This window comes from Labeo rohita, chromosome 21 (assembly GCF_022985175.1).
Source record: "Labeo rohita strain BAU-BD-2019 chromosome 21, IGBB_LRoh.1.0, whole genome shotgun sequence".
Taxonomy (NCBI): Eukaryota; Metazoa; Chordata; class Actinopteri; order Cypriniformes; family Cyprinidae; genus Labeo; species Labeo rohita.
In genome coordinates, this window is record NC_066889.1 from 17,208,958 (window position 1) to 17,226,696 (window position 17,739).

Below are 17,739 nucleotides of genomic sequence, written 5' to 3' on the forward strand. Positions count from 1 at the left end.
AAACAATCTAGTATTCCTCTTGTGTTCAGTATTGCGAATCTTGTTATACTGTTTGAAGACTTTAGATTATTAAAATAGAATTACAAGCAGTACGCTGTATTAAAATGGCTTGAAGGGCTGTGAGGTTTGGAGAAGGCCTCTGAATGCCTCTTTTAGAGATCCATCCTGTATTCTGCTCACAGCTGCACGAGGGAAATTTATATATAGACAGATACGCAACATCATAATGATCTAACACTCCTTTGATAATTCAGAAATTATAGAATGCAAACATGGCCTTGAAGTGTTTAGATGACGTTATCCTTTCATAATTCTGAAGCAGAATTCTCTAGCAGAAACAGTTTAACTAATATAATGACTGTAGCTGAACTAAATGTTAATTTTAGGACCCTTTAAATGTTCCTCAGCTACTCTTCTAAATACCCTTTTAAAGTTTTTCAAAACAACCACAACCTTTGCCATAAAGACTCTGACAATTGGGATTGTGCTATTTGAAGTTTGGGTCCTATAACAACTATTTTTCCAAATTGTAAATAAATGTTACATGAAAATTTCAGACTTTTTAGTTATAAAATGTATTTCTTAATTTGATGTGTTACCTGTTGTTTCTTTGTAATTATTTGTGAGATTTAGCCATTTCTGAATGTTGTATCAGTTATTGTGAGTCAAATATGCACTGAAGCCAACTATATTTACATTGTTCTTGAAAATGTTTACAATTCAGCTTGAAATGCTTTAGAAATATTCTTAAATTGTCTTGTTTTCATTGCCTGTGAGCTACACACATTGATTTTGAGATATATTTTTACATCTTCCTGCCATACAACATATTCAGATTTGTTTTCATAACTGATGTTAGCAAATAAGAATAATAGATCAACTAAAATTATATTTAAAACACATTTATACATGATAAATGTAGTTTACTTAATAGGTTGCATTATCGTATTGATACCAATAATAAATAAACCTTTGGCTGGTAGTGTTTTGGTTGGAGGCAGTGAAACAGGACTAGTCAAAAAACTATGAACACATGAGGATAGAAAATGGCTTGCTTATACCAGAAGATGGCATCAGAGTGTTGCTTTGATATGCATTTTCTTAGTTGAGTTTCAATGTTATCATTGTTCTTATCATCCTATACAGATTGAATGCATTCATGAAAACATATCACTGTTTTAATGCATGTGACACAGGCTTACTTTGTCTTTTATTGACTTTAACAGCAATAAAATGTCATACGCAGTGTCAAATGCTAAGATATACAGTAAGCACATATATAAATATACATATATTTCTCAGCTATTAAATCATGTGGCATTAATAGTACAGCACAATATACATTGTCGTATTTAAATAACATTATATGAGCACACTTTTTTCTGCAGCTTAAACAGCCACTGCTAATGAAGCATCGCTGTGATGCATCATAAAACAAACAAACAAGCAAAAAAAAACAGTCAGCACTACATTATTTATAACAGTGAATACTACAAGTTATTAATCTTTGAACTTTGGAAAATATACAATATTTTTGCCCTGATTGGACCTAATTTTATACCATATACTACGGGATTGACAACAGGGGGAATAGTCAAGATTATAACAGACAAGAAAGTATATGTCATATTAGACAATGTTTCTACTTTAAGTTTTGTGTAGACTGAATCAAAAAGACCACAGGTTGTGTTCAGAAAGGAAACCAAGTGTGGTATACATGTGCTGTAGAACTTCTCTTGATTTACTTTTGATTTTCTACAAGCTAGAATTATTTTTAAATAGGAAAGCAGAACAAAAACAAAAAAGGCAGACATGCTGATATAGATAAATACATTAAAGATCCCTTGAAATATATCTTGTTTGCATGCAAGGTTTAACAAGGTAAGGTGTTCACAGAAAAGTTTATTTATGCTGTGTTTGCAAAAAGGGTATTTTAGAGCCAATGAAACTGCCATTACACTTACAAAGCAAGGAAATATCCAAATAAAAGTTACCAGGCTCCACACAGTGAAAGGTGACATAATACTGTGATAATGTAAAGGTTGACAGATCGCTACATACCTATCAACAGCCATGACACTTAAATTTGTGAATTCACCAGTTGCATAGAACACAATGACAAGACCTTGTACAGCACATTCATCAAGTGAAATCCTGTTTGTTTCCGTGAGCAAATATGACAAAGTCCGGGGATAAAACCCTGTAGCTCCACACAGATCATTAACACACAGATTACACAAGAAAATGTACATGGGCTCATGCAGGGCTTTCTCAAAAACAATAATCATAATCAAGGTGGCATTCAGAACAATAGTCAGAAGGTAACCTGGAAGTGCAAAAGAGAAAAATAAGATCCTGCTGGTCCAGTCCCAATCATTCAGAGCTGTGACATTAATAATGTGGGAAGAGGAGATGTTATCCATTTCTTCTCAAAATCTGACTCCGGATCAACGAAGGCTGACACAGTGTAGAATTTCTCTTGTGTTTAATCTTGCGTATCTTGTTGTACTGTTGGAAGACTTCAAATAATTTAAAATAGACTTACAACAGTATGCTGTATTAAAATGGCTTGAAGGGCTGTGAGGTTTGGAGAAGGCCTCTGAATGCCTCTTTTAGGGATCCATCCTGCATTCTACTCACGGCTGCATGAGGAAACTTTATATACAGTCAGGTACTCAACATCATAGTGATCTAACACTCCTTTGATAATTCAGAAAAAAATCGTATGCACATGTGACCTTAGGGTGACTGTTTGTACTATTGGATGAGTTTATCCTTCTGTAATTCTGAAAATAAAGGTCCAGCAGAAACCATTTAACTAAATACACAATTTATTATTGATGAACTGTAACTGGATCGAATGTTAAGACCCTTTTCTCAGGGTCTCTTCTAAATACAAAGGTTTCCTGCTCCTCAGTATTGTAGTACATTATAAAACAGTATGCAATAATAATGTATTGAGTGTAAATTATAATTTTAATTCAAATTATTAAATGAGTGACAATATAAACCCTCTAATATAACACCTACCCTAACCCTACCCGATTTCAGCTTTTCGATTACTTCCTTAATTTTTACTGAAAATAAATACCTTTCCAATGTGATATGAGATTTAAAAAAGGCAGAAAAAAGTTCGGCAGAAGGTGGAATCGAACACACATTGATCACATGAAAAGTGACTGCAGCGTGCGTTTTATCATCAGCGTGCATTTTTTTAAGCTGTTGTCTTTTGTAGTATTTGCTAGCCCTATCACACATTTGTGGGCGGAGTTAGTGTAAATAGCCTCTGCCAACAAAGCAGGCTATTCACACCTAGTGTAAATAGACACTCTGTAAAAGATATATTTAATTGTAACTTTTGATTGTTTTATACTTTTATTTGGTCACATTCAACATCACTTCGGAATGTACCATTGAATTGGCATCTTAGCCAGGGTGACCTGAACGGGTCTAACCTGCCGAGCAAAACTCTGTGGGTCCCCCATTCCTCTTGCATACTGCAAGCTGTGGAACTTCCTGCTTAATGTGCTGGTCCTTCTCATGGCAGGCCGGCCATCTCATTTAGACGACCAGATGTCGGAGTTTTGGTTTGAAGACTCGGCTGCATCTTCTGAGGGAGTTCCGTTGCCGAGCCTGAAAGGGGTACATGGCGATCCCCTGGTGGTGCAAACTGTAGCGATGAAATTGTGTCTGATGCAATTGTAGCGCTTCCACCTGGAGGGGTAACCCTTGTCTCCCAGACCTGTAAGTTCTAGTCTGTTCTTACGGCCAAGGTTTAGAAAGCTGCTGGACAGGATGGCTCTGCCTTGCATACCATGGCTCTCCTGCAGGTATACAGTGACGGACCTCACCCTACGAGTGAAAGTCACTGCGCCTGAACCATCTCTGGCTGAGCCTGGCGGATATGCAGGTGAACGACAAATATTGTTTTCTTGACCTCCCTATCTCCCAGGCTGGCCTTTTCAGTGATGCAGCTGAGAGCTTTGCCCAGCAGTTCTTGGCAGAATCAAGCGATCAAGCACATCCTGGCCCGCTGCTGCTTTTACTCTGTCACCGGCTGCAGATGCTCTGCCTGCTCCTTGCCAAGGGCGCCTCCTTGCAGCTTTCTCTGTCTCTGCACAGCCTTAGCAGCAGCCTCCACCTGTCCAGGCCCCCACCAAACTGAGCGGTAAGTGTAAGAGCAAGCGGCCCTGAGACGGGTGACCCAGAGCTGGAAGGGACAGCTCTTCGGGAGAGGGGGGCTGGGTAGAGATTCCTCTGTTTCCTTTTCTTTTAGCCAGCATGACCCAAAGTTTCAAAAAAGAGCAGTCTCAAGAGGGCCCAGATGACACTATGTCACGCTATGTGTGGCCATCCTCATCCCCTCTTCTATCGCCAGAGGGCAGTGGGGCCTGACTCAAGAACACTATGCCTTCTTCCATGCCCCCTGCCCACCCATGGAGCCAGATAAGTCTTGGACCACACACTCAGACCCCACTTCGGGACAATTTGCCTTCCGAGTGAGCTCCCTTTGCTCCACTGCACTGCCCCACTGTGGATACATCTGCGGTTCCTCTGGTCCCACTTGTACAATTTCTGGGGGCCTGGCTAGTGCTCCCCATGCAGTTTGTTTCACGCGATTCAGTTCACCTGGCATCCCCCCAAATTCAGGGGCATCCAGTTCACCTCTGTGCTGAACCAGCGATACTCCTGTCTTACATCAGAATTTGCTGTCCTGCTGGTGAAGGATGTGATGGAGCCGCTCCTTCCAGTCAATATGAGGTCAGGGTTCTACAGCTCTTACTTCATTGTATTCAAGAAAAACAGTGGGTTACGGCCAATCTTGGACATGCAATATTGGAATCGGGCCCTTCACAAGCTCCTGTTCGAGATGTTGATGCAGATATGCTTTTTCGAATGCATATGTCTCCAAGATTGGTTTGCAGTGATCGTCTTTAAGGAAGCATATTTTTATGTCTCGATTTGTGTTCGAGGGGCAAGCATACCAGTACAAAGTCCTCCCTTTCGGGCTGTGCTTGTCGCCTTGTGTCTTTACAAAGGATTCAGAGGTGGCCCTTGCTCCCATGAGAGAACACTACATTTGCTCACATACTGGCTCGGTTGTGAGAACAGGTGTGCGAACACAGGGACCTGGTGCTCAGTCACGTCAGCTAGCTGGGGTTTTGGGTCAACTGGGAAAAGAGCAAACTCTGTCCCATGCAGAGGTTTTTTTCTTGGTATGGAGTTGGACTCAGTCAATCTGACAGCACACCTCACAGAGATACTTGTTTGTTCTGTGCTGAACGGCTTCAATTCTCTCAGGAGCAAAGCAGAGGCTCCAATGAAAGTTTCTGGCTTCTGGGGCATATGGCACTCCTTCCATATGTTGCTGTATCACCGCAGGGCACCGGGTCACCAGCTCAGCCCCTCAGCGAAAACCTGAGTGTTTGTTGCACCCACTTTCGCATTTATACCCGCAGTGCATGGCAGAGAACAAGTTGCAAATCTCACATGCCAATGTGCATTGACTCGTTTAGTGTACACCCAAAGGTGATAGAGCTCTCAGACGATATCCTAATTCATCCCCATTTCTGTCCTTCAGGGAATGAGGGTTACATACCTAACAGAGACGTTTTCAAAAGACTGCGATTATGATTTACTGAAATGTTTCAGAAATATTCTTAAATTGTCTTTTATGCATTGCTTGTGAGCTACGCACATTAATTTTGAGATATAGTTTTATATTTTCTTGCAATATAACATTTTCAGATTTGCTTTCATGCATGAAACATTAGCAAATAAGAAAAATGGAAAAACTAAAATGATATTTAAAACTATGGATATGCCACATTCATAGTCTGATAAATTTTGTTTACTTAAGTTGCATTATCATCTTAATACCAATAATGCATTTGGCTGGTTGTGTTTTGTTTGGAGGCAGTGAAATCAAACTATTTAAAAATATGTATGCATTAAGACAGAATACATCTTACCAATGATCTTTCAAAAAATCCTAGATGGCATTTAGAAATTTACCAGAAGATGGCATCAAACCATGGGTTTCATATGCGTTTTCTCAGTTGAGTTTCAATGATATTACTGATCATAAGCATCTTATACAGCTCCACTGTATTGATAAAAACGTACCATTTTTTTTTAATGCTTGTGACACAGGCCTGCTTTGTTTTTAATTGACTTTAATATCATCCAAGATGTCATATGCAGTGTCAAATGCTAAGATACAAGATCGTATATAAATATACATATATTTCTCTGCTAATAAATCATGTGACATTAATAGTAACACAAACAAGACATTATCCTGCATAAAATAACATTATATGAGCACATACAGTACTTGTTCTGCATCTCAATATTAAACATTTAGTTTTTCAACTCTTAAAGAATCATCACTGTGATGCGTCATGACACAAAAATCAGTCAGCATTTATAACAGTGCATACTACAAGTTATTAATAACTGTGCATACTACAAGATATTAATAACAGCGCATACTATAAGTTATTAATAACTGTGCATACTACAAGATATTAATAACAATGCATGCTACAAGTTATTTATCCTTGGACTTCGGAAAATATACAAGATTTTTGCCCTGATTGGACCTAATTTTATACCATATATTACAGGATTGACAAGAGGGGGAACAGTCAGAAATATAACAGACAAAAACGTGTATGCTATACTTGACAATGTTTCTACTTTAAATCTTGTAAGTAGAGAATCAGATAAACCACAGGTTGTGTTCAGAAAGGAAACCAAGTGTGGTATACATGTGCTGTAGAACTTTTCTCGATTAGCTTTAGATTTTCTACAAGCTAGAATTATTTTTAAATATGAAATCAGAACAAAAACAAAAAAGACAGATATGCTGATATAGATAACTCCATTGAAGATCCCTTGAAAAATATCTTGTTTACACGCAAGATTCAATAAGGAAAGGTGTTCACAGAAAAGTTTATTTATGTCATGTCTACAAAAAGGGTGTTTCAGAGCCAATGAAACTGCCATTACACCTATGAAAAAAGGAAATATCCAAATAAAAGTCACCAGGCTCCTTACAGTGAAAGGTGACATAATACTGTGATAATGTAAAGGTCGACATATTGCTACGTACCTATCAACAGCCATGACGCTTAAATTTGTGAATTCACCAACTGCATAGACCACAATGACCATACTTTGTACAATACATTCATCAAGTGAAATCCTGTTTGTTTCCATGAGTAAATATGCCAAAGCCCTGGGATAAAACCCTGTAGTTCCACACAGATCATTAACACACAGATTACACAAGAAGATGTACATGGGTTCATGCAGGGCTTTCTCAAAAGCAATAATCATAATCAAGGTGGCATTCAGAACAATAGTTAGAAAGTAACCTGGAAGCGCAAAAGAAAAAAATATGATCCTGCTGGTCCAGTTCCACTCATTCAGAGGCGTGACAGTGAGAATGTAGGAAGAGGAGATGTTATTCATTTCTTCTCAAAATCTGACTCCGGATCAAACAAGGCTGACGCAAACAATCTAGTATTCCTCTTGTGTTCAGTCTTGCATATCTTCTTGTACTGTTGGAAGACTTGAAATCATTAAAATAGAGTGATAAGCAGTATGCTGCATTAAAATGGCATGAAAGGCTGTGAGGTTTGAAGGCCTCTGAACTCTTCTTTCAGAGATCCATCCTGCATTCTGCTCACGGCTGCATGAAGGAACTTTATATACAGTCAGATATGCAACGTTATAGTGATACTAACAGTCCTTTGATAATTCAGAAATAATTGTATAATACAAACGTGACCTTGGGGTAAGTGTTTATACTATTAGATGACTTTATCCTTTTGTAATTCTGGAAATGAAGGTTCAGCAGAAACTCTAAATAAAATGCACTGTTTATTCTCTGGATGAACTGTAACTGGACCGAAAGTTAATTAGGACCTTTTAAATGTTCATTAGGTGCTGTTCTACATACAAAGATTCCCCAAAAAACCACAACCTTTACCATAACCATTAGTATAATTCACGCAAAAATGAAAATTCACTCATACTCATGTCTTTTCAAACCTGTAAGACACACTATCTACTGTTAAACAACACAAATAGTGGGGGTTCAATCTTCAGCTGGATGGCAGGAGCTGCCACTGACGGTTCACATGACCTGCCAGTGGCTGGCTGGCTGGCAGCTTTCAGTATGCCTCAACAAGTTTCAGCAACCGTAGATTTTCAGCAGATTTTGTGTTTTGTGCTTAATATCTTATTGTGAACCTGTTCACTTCTTTACTTTTACATGGTTAATGTTTTAGAGAATTTTAGCACGATTAATGTGTTTAAATGGCCGTGATTTCAACTGCCAGCTTACGGTCATCTCCACTGGCCACTCAGTCAGACAACCACGAGAGCACTCCGAGCACTCCGTTAACGCCTTCTCTACCATTCTTGCTACATCATTAATATATTCTTATGGGTCTGATCTTTTAATTGGTCGACATTTTATGGAGGTTTATTATGAATAAAGTGTTCAAATGGCCGTGTTCTCAACTGGCAGCTTATAGACCTATTTCACAATATGGCGGCCGAGAGCGGAAGTAGGGAAGCGATACTTCCGGTAGCGCCCGTTACGATCGTCATTCATTCATTCATTCATTGTCAGTGCAAGTGCGAACTCGTTTTCTCCCAATTATTAACAAATTTACCAACAATAAGAATAGCAGATGTTATCCGTTTTGTTGATAGTTTTCAGGGAGATGTGAGGCGATCAAAATTGCACAGGGTTTATAAATTCTCTTTTGAGCAATTTATATTGAACTATCAAGGTATGTGTATTATGTAAGACATGATAGCTAATTTCCAAATTATCAATGTGAATTTAAAAGTGGTTTATTAATAATAATTAAAATAATAATAATAAAAATGTCCTGTTAATAACTGTGTTTATGTCTGTGTGTTTGTATGTTTGGACACTTAAGCCTATTAGGGAAAGTGGTATTTAGGGCCAGGTTTAATAGGTCATTAAGAAAGCATGAGGAACCACATCAGCTTGAGGTAAATACATTCAGGATTTAAGTAATGATTTTTTATAATGCATTACTTGTCTCAATGTAAAACGTAGCGATTAAGTCTAGCAGTAAGAGCACCATCTGCAGGTAATATATATACGCACAGGCGAGTACACAGAAGCTACAACGATCTATCACGCCACATTGAATTTCCTAATGAATTGGACAGAATTTGAAATCTGAGACTTCATTTCATATCAAATGTAACACATAGCCTAGCCTAATGTCACTCGAAGGAAGGCGCACTTTGTTCATTCATCAAAACAGCATAGGCCAAAAGATCGATTAGGATTTAAGAATCGCTATCAACTGATAAAAAATGTAGATTTGTGATTGTGTAGATAGATTTTTTTGGACCCTCTATCTGATATTTTGAACCTTTATGCAGAAATCCTATCGGCCAAGTGTTTGCTGAAGCAAACTGTCTTTATTATTCTTGAAAATTTGCCACTGAATTCCACTGAAATGCTTCAGAAATGTTCTTAAATAGTCTTGTACTTGTGCATGCAAGCTAGACACATTAATTTTAAGGTATTTTTTAATATCTTGTAATTTGTCATTTTGACAATTGGTTTCATAACTGATGCAAATGTTAGCAAATAAGAATAATGGATCAACTAGAACAATATTTAAAACTTTGCCACGTTTAAAGTCTGATCAGTTTTGTTTACTTAATAAGTTGCTTTTTCATTTTAATACCAGTAATACATTTGGCTGGTTGTGTTTTGGTTGGAGACAGTGAATGTAACTACAAGTTAATAATATGAACACGTAAGGATAGAATATGGCTTGCCAATAATCTTTTAAATCATGGGTGGCTTGCATGTTTTTACCATCAAAGGTTGCCTTGATGCATTATTCATAACATCTTATACAACTCCACTGTATTTATGGAAACATACCACTGTTTTAATGCATGTGACACAGGCTTGCTTTTTTATTGACTTTAATAGCATTAAAGATATGCAACGTCAAATGTTAAAGCATTAGGACTTCTTTAATATACATATGTGGCATTAACAGTACAGTTTAAAGTAAACATTGTCCTGTTTATATGACATTATATGAGCTAAACTAAAACATTTATTATTGCCACTGCTAATGAAGCATCACTGTAATACACCATGACACAAAAAGCAGTCAGAAGTTATTAATCCTTGGACTTTGGAAAATGTACAATATTTTTGCCCTGATTGGACCTAATTTTATACCATATATTACAGGATTGAAAACAGGGGGAACAGTCAGGAATATAACAGACAAAAAAGTATGTAACATACGAGACAAGTTTTTTGCTCTTAATTCTGTCTGGGAAGAATCAAAGAAAGAACATGCAATGTAGTTCAGAAAGGTAATCAAGTGTGGCATACATGTGCTGAAGAACTTCTCTTGATTTACTGTAGATCTCCTACAAGCTAGAATTATTTTAAAATACGAAACCAGAACTAAAGCAATCAATACAGTTACTGAGGCATACATCCACACGTTAAAAATCCCATACGAAATATCTTCTTTGCAACTAAGATTAACCAAGGACAGGTTTTCACAGAAAAGTTTATTTATGTCATGTCTGCAAATAGGGTGTTTCATAGCCACCAAAATAGCAATTATACTTGCAAAACAAGGAAATATCCAAATAAAACTCACCAGGCTTCGGACAGTGAAAGGTGACATAATACTGTGATAATGTAAAGGTCGACAGATGGCTATGTACCTGTCAACAGCCATGACGCTTAAATTTGAGAATTCACCAACTGCATAAACAATGATGACTATACCTTGTACAATACATTCCTCAAGTGAAATCCTGTTTGTTTCAGTGAGTAAATATACCAAAGCCCTGGGATAAAACCCTGTAGTTCCACACAGATCATTAACACACAGATTACACAAGAAAATGTACATGGGCTCATGCAGCGCCTTCTCAAAAGCAATGATCATAATCAAGGCGACATTCAGAACAATGGTTAGAAGGTCAAGTGGAAGAGCAAAAGAAAAAAATATGATCCTGCTGGTCCAGTTCCAATCATTCAGAGCTGTGACAGTGAGAATGTGTGAAGAGGAGATTTTATCCATTTCTTCTCAAAAACCACTTCTCAGACTCCAGATCAAAGGCCAACACACACAAAAAAAATGGGTAACGCTTTAGATTACAACCCGCAAAGAACTACGTTAAGTAAACTGAATTTACGGTGTATGTTTCTGTAATTATAGTGTACCTATAAAGAACGTACATGTAGGTATAAGGGAGCAATATGTTATATTTGGGTAATAAGGGGATAACAAACCAGATATTCAACCTGCAAAGAACTACATAAGTAAACTGAATTTACGGTGTACGTTTCTGTAATTATAGTGTACCTATTAAAGAACGTACATGTAGGTATACGGGAACAATATGTTACGTTTTGGTAATAGAGAGTAACAACCGGATATACAACCTGCAAAGAACTGCGTAAGTAAACTAAAGTTACGGTGAATGTTTCGTATTTATATTGTACCTACGTGTAAGTATAAGGGAACAATAGGTTACGTTTGGGTAATAAGGGGGTAGCAAACAGATATCCTACAAATAATTTATAATGGATTAATTTAAAAAACGTAACAGGTACCTGTTCTATTAAATCGTACATTTGGTGTATATATACGTAAGCTTTTTAAAATTACTGGCAAAATATACTCTTGTTCCATGTAGTTACAGGGTAAGTGTGCCCTCTGCGGGCTGTAAATTAAAGTGGCGACTGTTCCCCTCCTGTTCAAGGAAGTTATAGGGTAGGTACATATAACAACGCGACGTAAAATGTGGATTTATTTACATTTTTACAGACACTAAATGTACAATACTGACATATTTACATCATCTAAACATTTAACGTTTACTTCATATGAAATTATAACATTTCATTCTGTTCTGTGATTTCTGTTGCCAGCTCGTTTCCAAGAATAGGTCTACATAATGTTATCATGACTACACGGTAAACCCTTAAAATAAATTATATTTCTGCAATCGTTTAATCATTCATGTAATATTAACTTCGTTTGCCGTGGTGGAACACAAAGGCGTTTTCTCTAACATGCTGTGACTAACAATAGAACCATAAAATACACCGAACACGCATCATAATTACAAATTAAACAATTTTATTTGTGTGCTGTAACCCAGATCTTCAGAATCCATACGATTTGCGAGGACCAGAACCAAATTCAAGGCTTTGTCCGGCGATCTTCATCTCCATCTCTAGCAGCGAGTCCAGCAGCAACAGCCATAAACCCGTGCTAAAGTGCATTTTGCGACAGGAAAATCGGACGTTCACTGGCTCTCGCCTGCATTCGTCACAGATTACCACATGCCGTGTTTCTGGTGAGATGCGTTGCAATGACGCGCGGGCGCCTTCGAGGAGTGGATCAAGACAATAATCTGGATAATATTTTCAGCGATTAACAATTTAAATTCTGCTCTCATCCTACTGCACCTCAAACCTGCTGTATTGCGCCAGAGAGGACTGCGGCTGCAAACGCATCGTTATTTGGATTACTTTTTTGTATGGCTGTTGACATTTTTGCAATAAATAAATGATTGTGATTGCACTTTCCTGTTTTTTATATTTTTTTTACTGTTCAGTCATAGTTAACGTTAGGTTTAGAGGTAGAAGTGGGATTAGCGACTATAAAAAAATATTTTTAGATATATTTTCAGATTGGGTGTTTATGTATTGAACCTACCCTATAACTTCCTTGAACAAGAGGGGAACAATCGCCACTTTAATTTACAGCCCGCAGATGGCACACTTACCCTGTAACTACATGGAACAAGTGTATATTTTCCCAGTAATTTTAAAAAGCTTACGTATAGATACACCAAACTTACGATTTAATAGAACAGGTACCTGTTAAGTTTTTAAGTAATTCCATTATAAATTATTTGTATATCTGTTTGCTACCCCCTTATTACCCAAACGTAACCTATTGTTCACTCATACTTACACGTAGGTACAATATAAATACGAAACATTCACTGTAACTTCAGTTTACTTATGTAGTTCTTTGCAGGTTGAATATCTGGTTTGTTATCCCCTTATTACCCAAATATAACATATTGTTCCCTTATACCTACATGTACGTTCTTTATAGGTACACTATAATTACAGAAACATACACCGTAAATTCAGTTTACTTACGTAGTTCTTTGCGCGTTGTAATCTAAAGCGTTACCAAAAAATCTAGTATTCCCCTTTGTATTAAATCTTGTGTTATACTGTTGGACGATTTTTAAATAATTTAAAAGCAATATGTTGTATTACGCCATTTAAAATGATAAAACAACAACAACAAAAGGTGTTGACTTAAAGGGCTGTGAGGTTTGGAGAAGGCCTCTGAACACCTCTTTTAGAGATCCATCCTGCATTCTGCTCACAGCTGCATGATAGAACTTTATATACAGTCGAATATGCAGCATCATAATGATCTAACACTCCTTTGATAATTCAGAAATAATTATTTAAGGCAAGCATGACCTTGGGGTGAATATTTCTACTGTTAAATGGCCTTTATAAAAAAGAAACCTTGCGGCTGAAATTATATCTTATCAAGAACAACAACAGCTTCATAGTAAAGCAAACTGTTATTTTGGATGAACTGTAACTGGGCCGACTACTCCTAATAAAGGCCTAATAGTTCTATGTTCCTCGAGTTTTCCTAGGTCCTAAGTTTTCAAGCCTTTATCATTATCTATATTAATGAATCTATATAGAATAGCTATTTTTAACCATACTAAAAAATAGATAAAAAAATAAATAAATTAAATAAAACAGCGATTTTTAATGAATTATTATTTTCGCAGAGTTCATCAGGTCAGCAGCTATGAGCATAATTACAGAGGCAATGCACTCTTTCATATCACCACTTACAGTAGGGGAAAAAATACTTGATCTCCTGCTGATTTTGTATGTTTGCCCAGTGACAGAAATTATTAGTCTTTTATTTTAATGGTGGGATTTATTTTAACAGTGAGAGACAGAATAACAACAACAACAACAACAAAAAAAACATTTCAAAAAAGTTATAAATTGATTTTGCATTTTAATGCGTGAAAAAACTATTTGATCCCCTATCAATCAGCAAGATTTCTAGCTCCTAGGTGTCTTTTATACAGGTACCGAGCTGAGATAAGGAGCACTCTTTTAAAGAGAGTGCTCCTAATCTCAGCTCGGTACTTGTATAAAAGACACCTGTCCACAGAAGCAATCAATCAATCAGATTCCAAACTCTTCACCATGGCCAAGACCAAAGAGCTGTCCAGTGATGTCAGGGACAGGATTGTAGACCTACACAAGGCTAGAATGGGCTACAAGACTATCGCCAAGCAGTTTGGTGAGAAGGTGATAACAGTTGGTGCGATTATTCGCAAATGAAAGAAACACAAAATAACTGTCAATCTCCCTCGGTCAGGGCTCCACGCAAGATCTCACCTCGTGGAGTTTCAGTGATCATGAGAACGGTGAGGAATCAGCTCAGAACTACACGGGAGGATCTTGTCAATGATCTCAAGGCAGCTGGGATCATAGTCACCAAGAAAACAATTGGTAACACACTACGCCGTGAAGGATTGAAATCCTGCAGCCCTCGCGAGGTCCCCCTGCTCAAGAAAGGACATGTACAGGCCCGTCTGAAATTTGTCAATGAACATCTGAATGATTCAGAGGAGAACTGGGTGAAAGTATTGTGGTCAGATGAAACCAAAATCAACTTTGCCATCAATTCAATGCTGCCTATGACCCCAAGAACACCATCCCCACCGTCAAACATGGGCCATCATCAGCATCAAAGGGATGATGGACGGGGCCATGTACCATCAAATCTTGGACGAGAACTTCCTTCCCACATTGAAAATGGGTTGTGGGTGGGTATTCCAGAATGACAGTGACCCAAAACATGGCTCAAGAAAAAGCACATTAAGGCCCTGGAGTGGCCTAGCCAGTCTCCAGACCGTACGCCAATAGAAAATCTGTGGAGGGAGCTGAAGGTTCGAGTTACCAAACGTCACCTTGAAACCTTAATAACTTGGAGAGGATCTGCAAAGAGGAGTGGGGCAAAATCCCTGCTGAAATGTGTGCAAACCTGATGGCAAACTACAAGAAACATCTGACCTGTAATTGCCAACAAGGGTGTTGCCACCAAGTTACTAAGTCATGTTTTGCAAAGGGGTCAAATACTTCTTTCACTCAGTAAAAAGCAAATCAATTTATAACTGTTTTGAAATGCATTTTTCTGGATGTTTTTGTTGTTATTCTGTCTCTCACTGTTCAAATAAACCTACCATTAAAATTATAGACTGATCATTTCAACACTTTGTCATCGGGCAAATGTACAAAATCAGCAGAGGGTTAAATAATTTTTACCCCCCTGTACATAATTACTAAGGTTTGATTGTTTTTTAAATATTAACACAGATTTAAAAGGTATTTATAGTTACAGCTTAACTTATTTTATGCCCATAATACATTTTTATGTTATATTAGCCCTTATTTAGTCATTTAAAAATGAAATAGTAGATATTTGTCTTGTACATTGCCAGACATGGACACTTCATAGAAATATCATGTTTTGCTCTTCATAAAATGCTCCATTAACAACTGAAAATAATTAATTACAGTACATCTTTTATGAGGAAGGTTCAGTGGCGTTTTAATGATTAAACAAGTTACATTGCAATATTTTTATATTTATTGTATTCATATTTAATATCAATACAGTTTAACCACAAACTCATGATATTCATCATAACAGTGATGAATCATCAGGGAGCACACAGCCCACACTTCATGGCTATTTCATTGAACCATGTTGTTTTTCCAGATCTATTGTGAATAAGCAATGCTCAATCGGTATGACTTACTCTTAAGCTTTGGAATACATTTTTTGCTTTAGTCCTAATAGGCGTTAGTACAATTCCATATATTATAGGATTAACCAAAGGTGGAATGATCAGAAAGGAAAGTGACAAGAAGTTTTTAAAACCCTGAGACAAGCTGCTAGTTCCAAAGCGCTCATAGAAACTACTAAAAAGTGACCAGACCACATAATTAAAAAAGGCTATCAAATGTGGCAGGCATGTTGTCATGAACTTCTTGTGATTTTGAACAGAGTGCCTACAAGCGATCAGGATTTTTATGTAAGACACAAACACAAAGCATACCAGAGCATTAATAGCACATGTTAATATTCCACTGAGCACAAACTGAGCAGTGTCCACCGTGCAGGCAAGTCTCTCCAAGACCCAGGTTTCACAGTACAGTTTGTCTATCTGGTTCATGCAAATAGGAAACCTGAGTGTCATCAGTATCATCAGTATTGCAGTGCAGCAGGGAAACATCCAAATGAAAGTTACCAGTCTCCAAACCGTGATGGTTGTCATGACAGTATGGTAGTACAGAGGTCTGCAAATTGCTAAGTATCTATCGAACGCCATTATGCACAGATTAGTAAACTCACCTATTGCATAAGAGAAAATGGCAAAGCTTTGGATGGCACATTCTTCCAGAGAGATAACATTGGTTTCATTTAGTAAATAATACAGAAGGGGTGGATACAATCCTGTGACTCCGAACAATCCGTTTATACACAAATTGCATACAAATATATACATAGGCTGGTGGAGAATTTTCTCCAGAACAATTATGAAAATTAAGGATGCGTTCACAAAAATGGTCATTAAATAGCCTGGGAGGACGAAAGAGAAAATAGCGATCCTGCCGGACCTGCTGGTGTCATTCAGAGCTGTGAGAGAGAATGAGGAGAAGGAGGAGATGTTGTCCATTCCACTTGACAAACTAATGCAGACCAGACACAAATGCAAAAACAAAAGCATCTTAGGGAAAGTACAATCATAATCAATGGTTATATCACACTTTCTCACGTGCATTTTCTTTTTGTATACACTGAATGTGGTCAGACTCAAAAACTTGGTGCAGCATAGAAAATCCTTTGATGAGAAAGCTATAAAAGCTCTCCAAACAAATTGCGGTTGTACCTGAAAAACTAAAAGAGTGTGTGAAAAATGTTGAGGTGTTCTGGAAAGTCCTTTCGTTCTGTTCTCTGAGGGAGATTTCCAAACGCTTGTGGCTGAATCACTTGAACAAGTTTATATAACACAGGATCAGAGGATGGGGTGGGTTTATTAACCCCTTCGATAATTCGGTTTGAATACTAAGGTGATGTCACTTCATTGTTATTCTCTTGTAGCTTTTTGTTGAATTACTGATGTACTTAGAAAAAACACCTGTTAAGTAAATAAAAGCAAAATGCAAGTTTTGCAGTGTGATGATTTTAAAAACACTTACCATATTTCATTATTTCATTTTATTAGTAGTAGCTTTTATTTTATTTATATTATGATTTCTGTTGATTTTCTTTATTATTGTACCTAAATGGAAGTCTGCGGCAGTCCGATAAGCCATACATATACTGTAGGAAGATGATCAAATTTGGCACATTTGTTAAGGTGGTCTTCAGTAATACTCTGACCCATGTGGGGGTCTCTAGGATCAACTATATGCACCTTATTTTTAACGTAGCAGCAGGCGCAGCCATTTGTAACGTGAATGTGTGAGGTTTCTGATGTCATTCACTTCCAGTTGTTTTTGGCCTACAAAACATCTTGTCATACTTATTGATAATGAAAAGTGTT

At 37.3% G+C, this 17,739-nt stretch overlaps 4 protein-coding genes across 4 annotated transcripts; all 4 read right to left on the reverse strand.

The window, feature by feature from the left end:
* Positions 1–1,326: 1,326 nt before the first annotated feature.
* On the reverse strand, positions 1,327–2,423 carry LOC127152680 (olfactory receptor 24-like). The gene has a single exon (XM_051093494.1). The coding sequence runs from the start codon at positions 2,421–2,423 to the stop codon at positions 1,491–1,493; it is 933 nt and encodes a 310-aa protein (XP_050949451.1). The 3' UTR covers positions 1,327–1,490.
* Positions 2,424–6,546: 4,123 nt separating this feature from the next.
* On the reverse strand, positions 6,547–7,479 carry LOC127151917 (olfactory receptor 14J1-like). Its single transcript, XM_051092235.1, has one exon. The coding sequence runs from the start codon at positions 7,477–7,479 to the stop codon at positions 6,547–6,549; it is 933 nt and encodes a 310-aa protein (XP_050948192.1).
* A 2,714-nt stretch (positions 7,480–10,193) lies between these two features.
* On the reverse strand, positions 10,194–11,129 carry LOC127152844 (olfactory receptor 146-like). The gene has a single exon (XM_051093701.1). The coding sequence runs from the start codon at positions 11,127–11,129 to the stop codon at positions 10,194–10,196; it is 936 nt and encodes a 311-aa protein (XP_050949658.1).
* A 4,801-nt stretch (positions 11,130–15,930) lies between these two features.
* or61a1 (odorant receptor, family 61, subfamily A, member 1) lies at positions 15,931–16,869 on the reverse strand. Its single transcript, XM_051093702.1, has one exon. The coding sequence runs from the start codon at positions 16,867–16,869 to the stop codon at positions 15,931–15,933; it is 939 nt and encodes a 312-aa protein (XP_050949659.1).
* Between the last annotated feature and the right edge of the window lie 870 nt (positions 16,870–17,739).

Excerpts from the sequence above, each read along its gene's own strand:
- LOC127152680 (XM_051093494.1), bottom strand. The coding sequence starts at position 2,423 with ATGGATAACATCTCCTCTTCCCACATTATTAATGTCACAGCTCTGAAT.
- LOC127151917 (XM_051092235.1), bottom strand. The coding sequence starts at position 7,479 with ATGAATAACATCTCCTCTTCCTACATTCTCACTGTCACGCCTCTGAAT.
- LOC127152844 (XM_051093701.1), bottom strand. The coding sequence starts at position 11,129 with ATGGATAAAATCTCCTCTTCACACATTCTCACTGTCACAGCTCTGAAT.
- or61a1 (XM_051093702.1), bottom strand. The coding sequence starts at position 16,869 with ATGGACAACATCTCCTCCTTCTCCTCATTCTCTCTCACAGCTCTGAAT.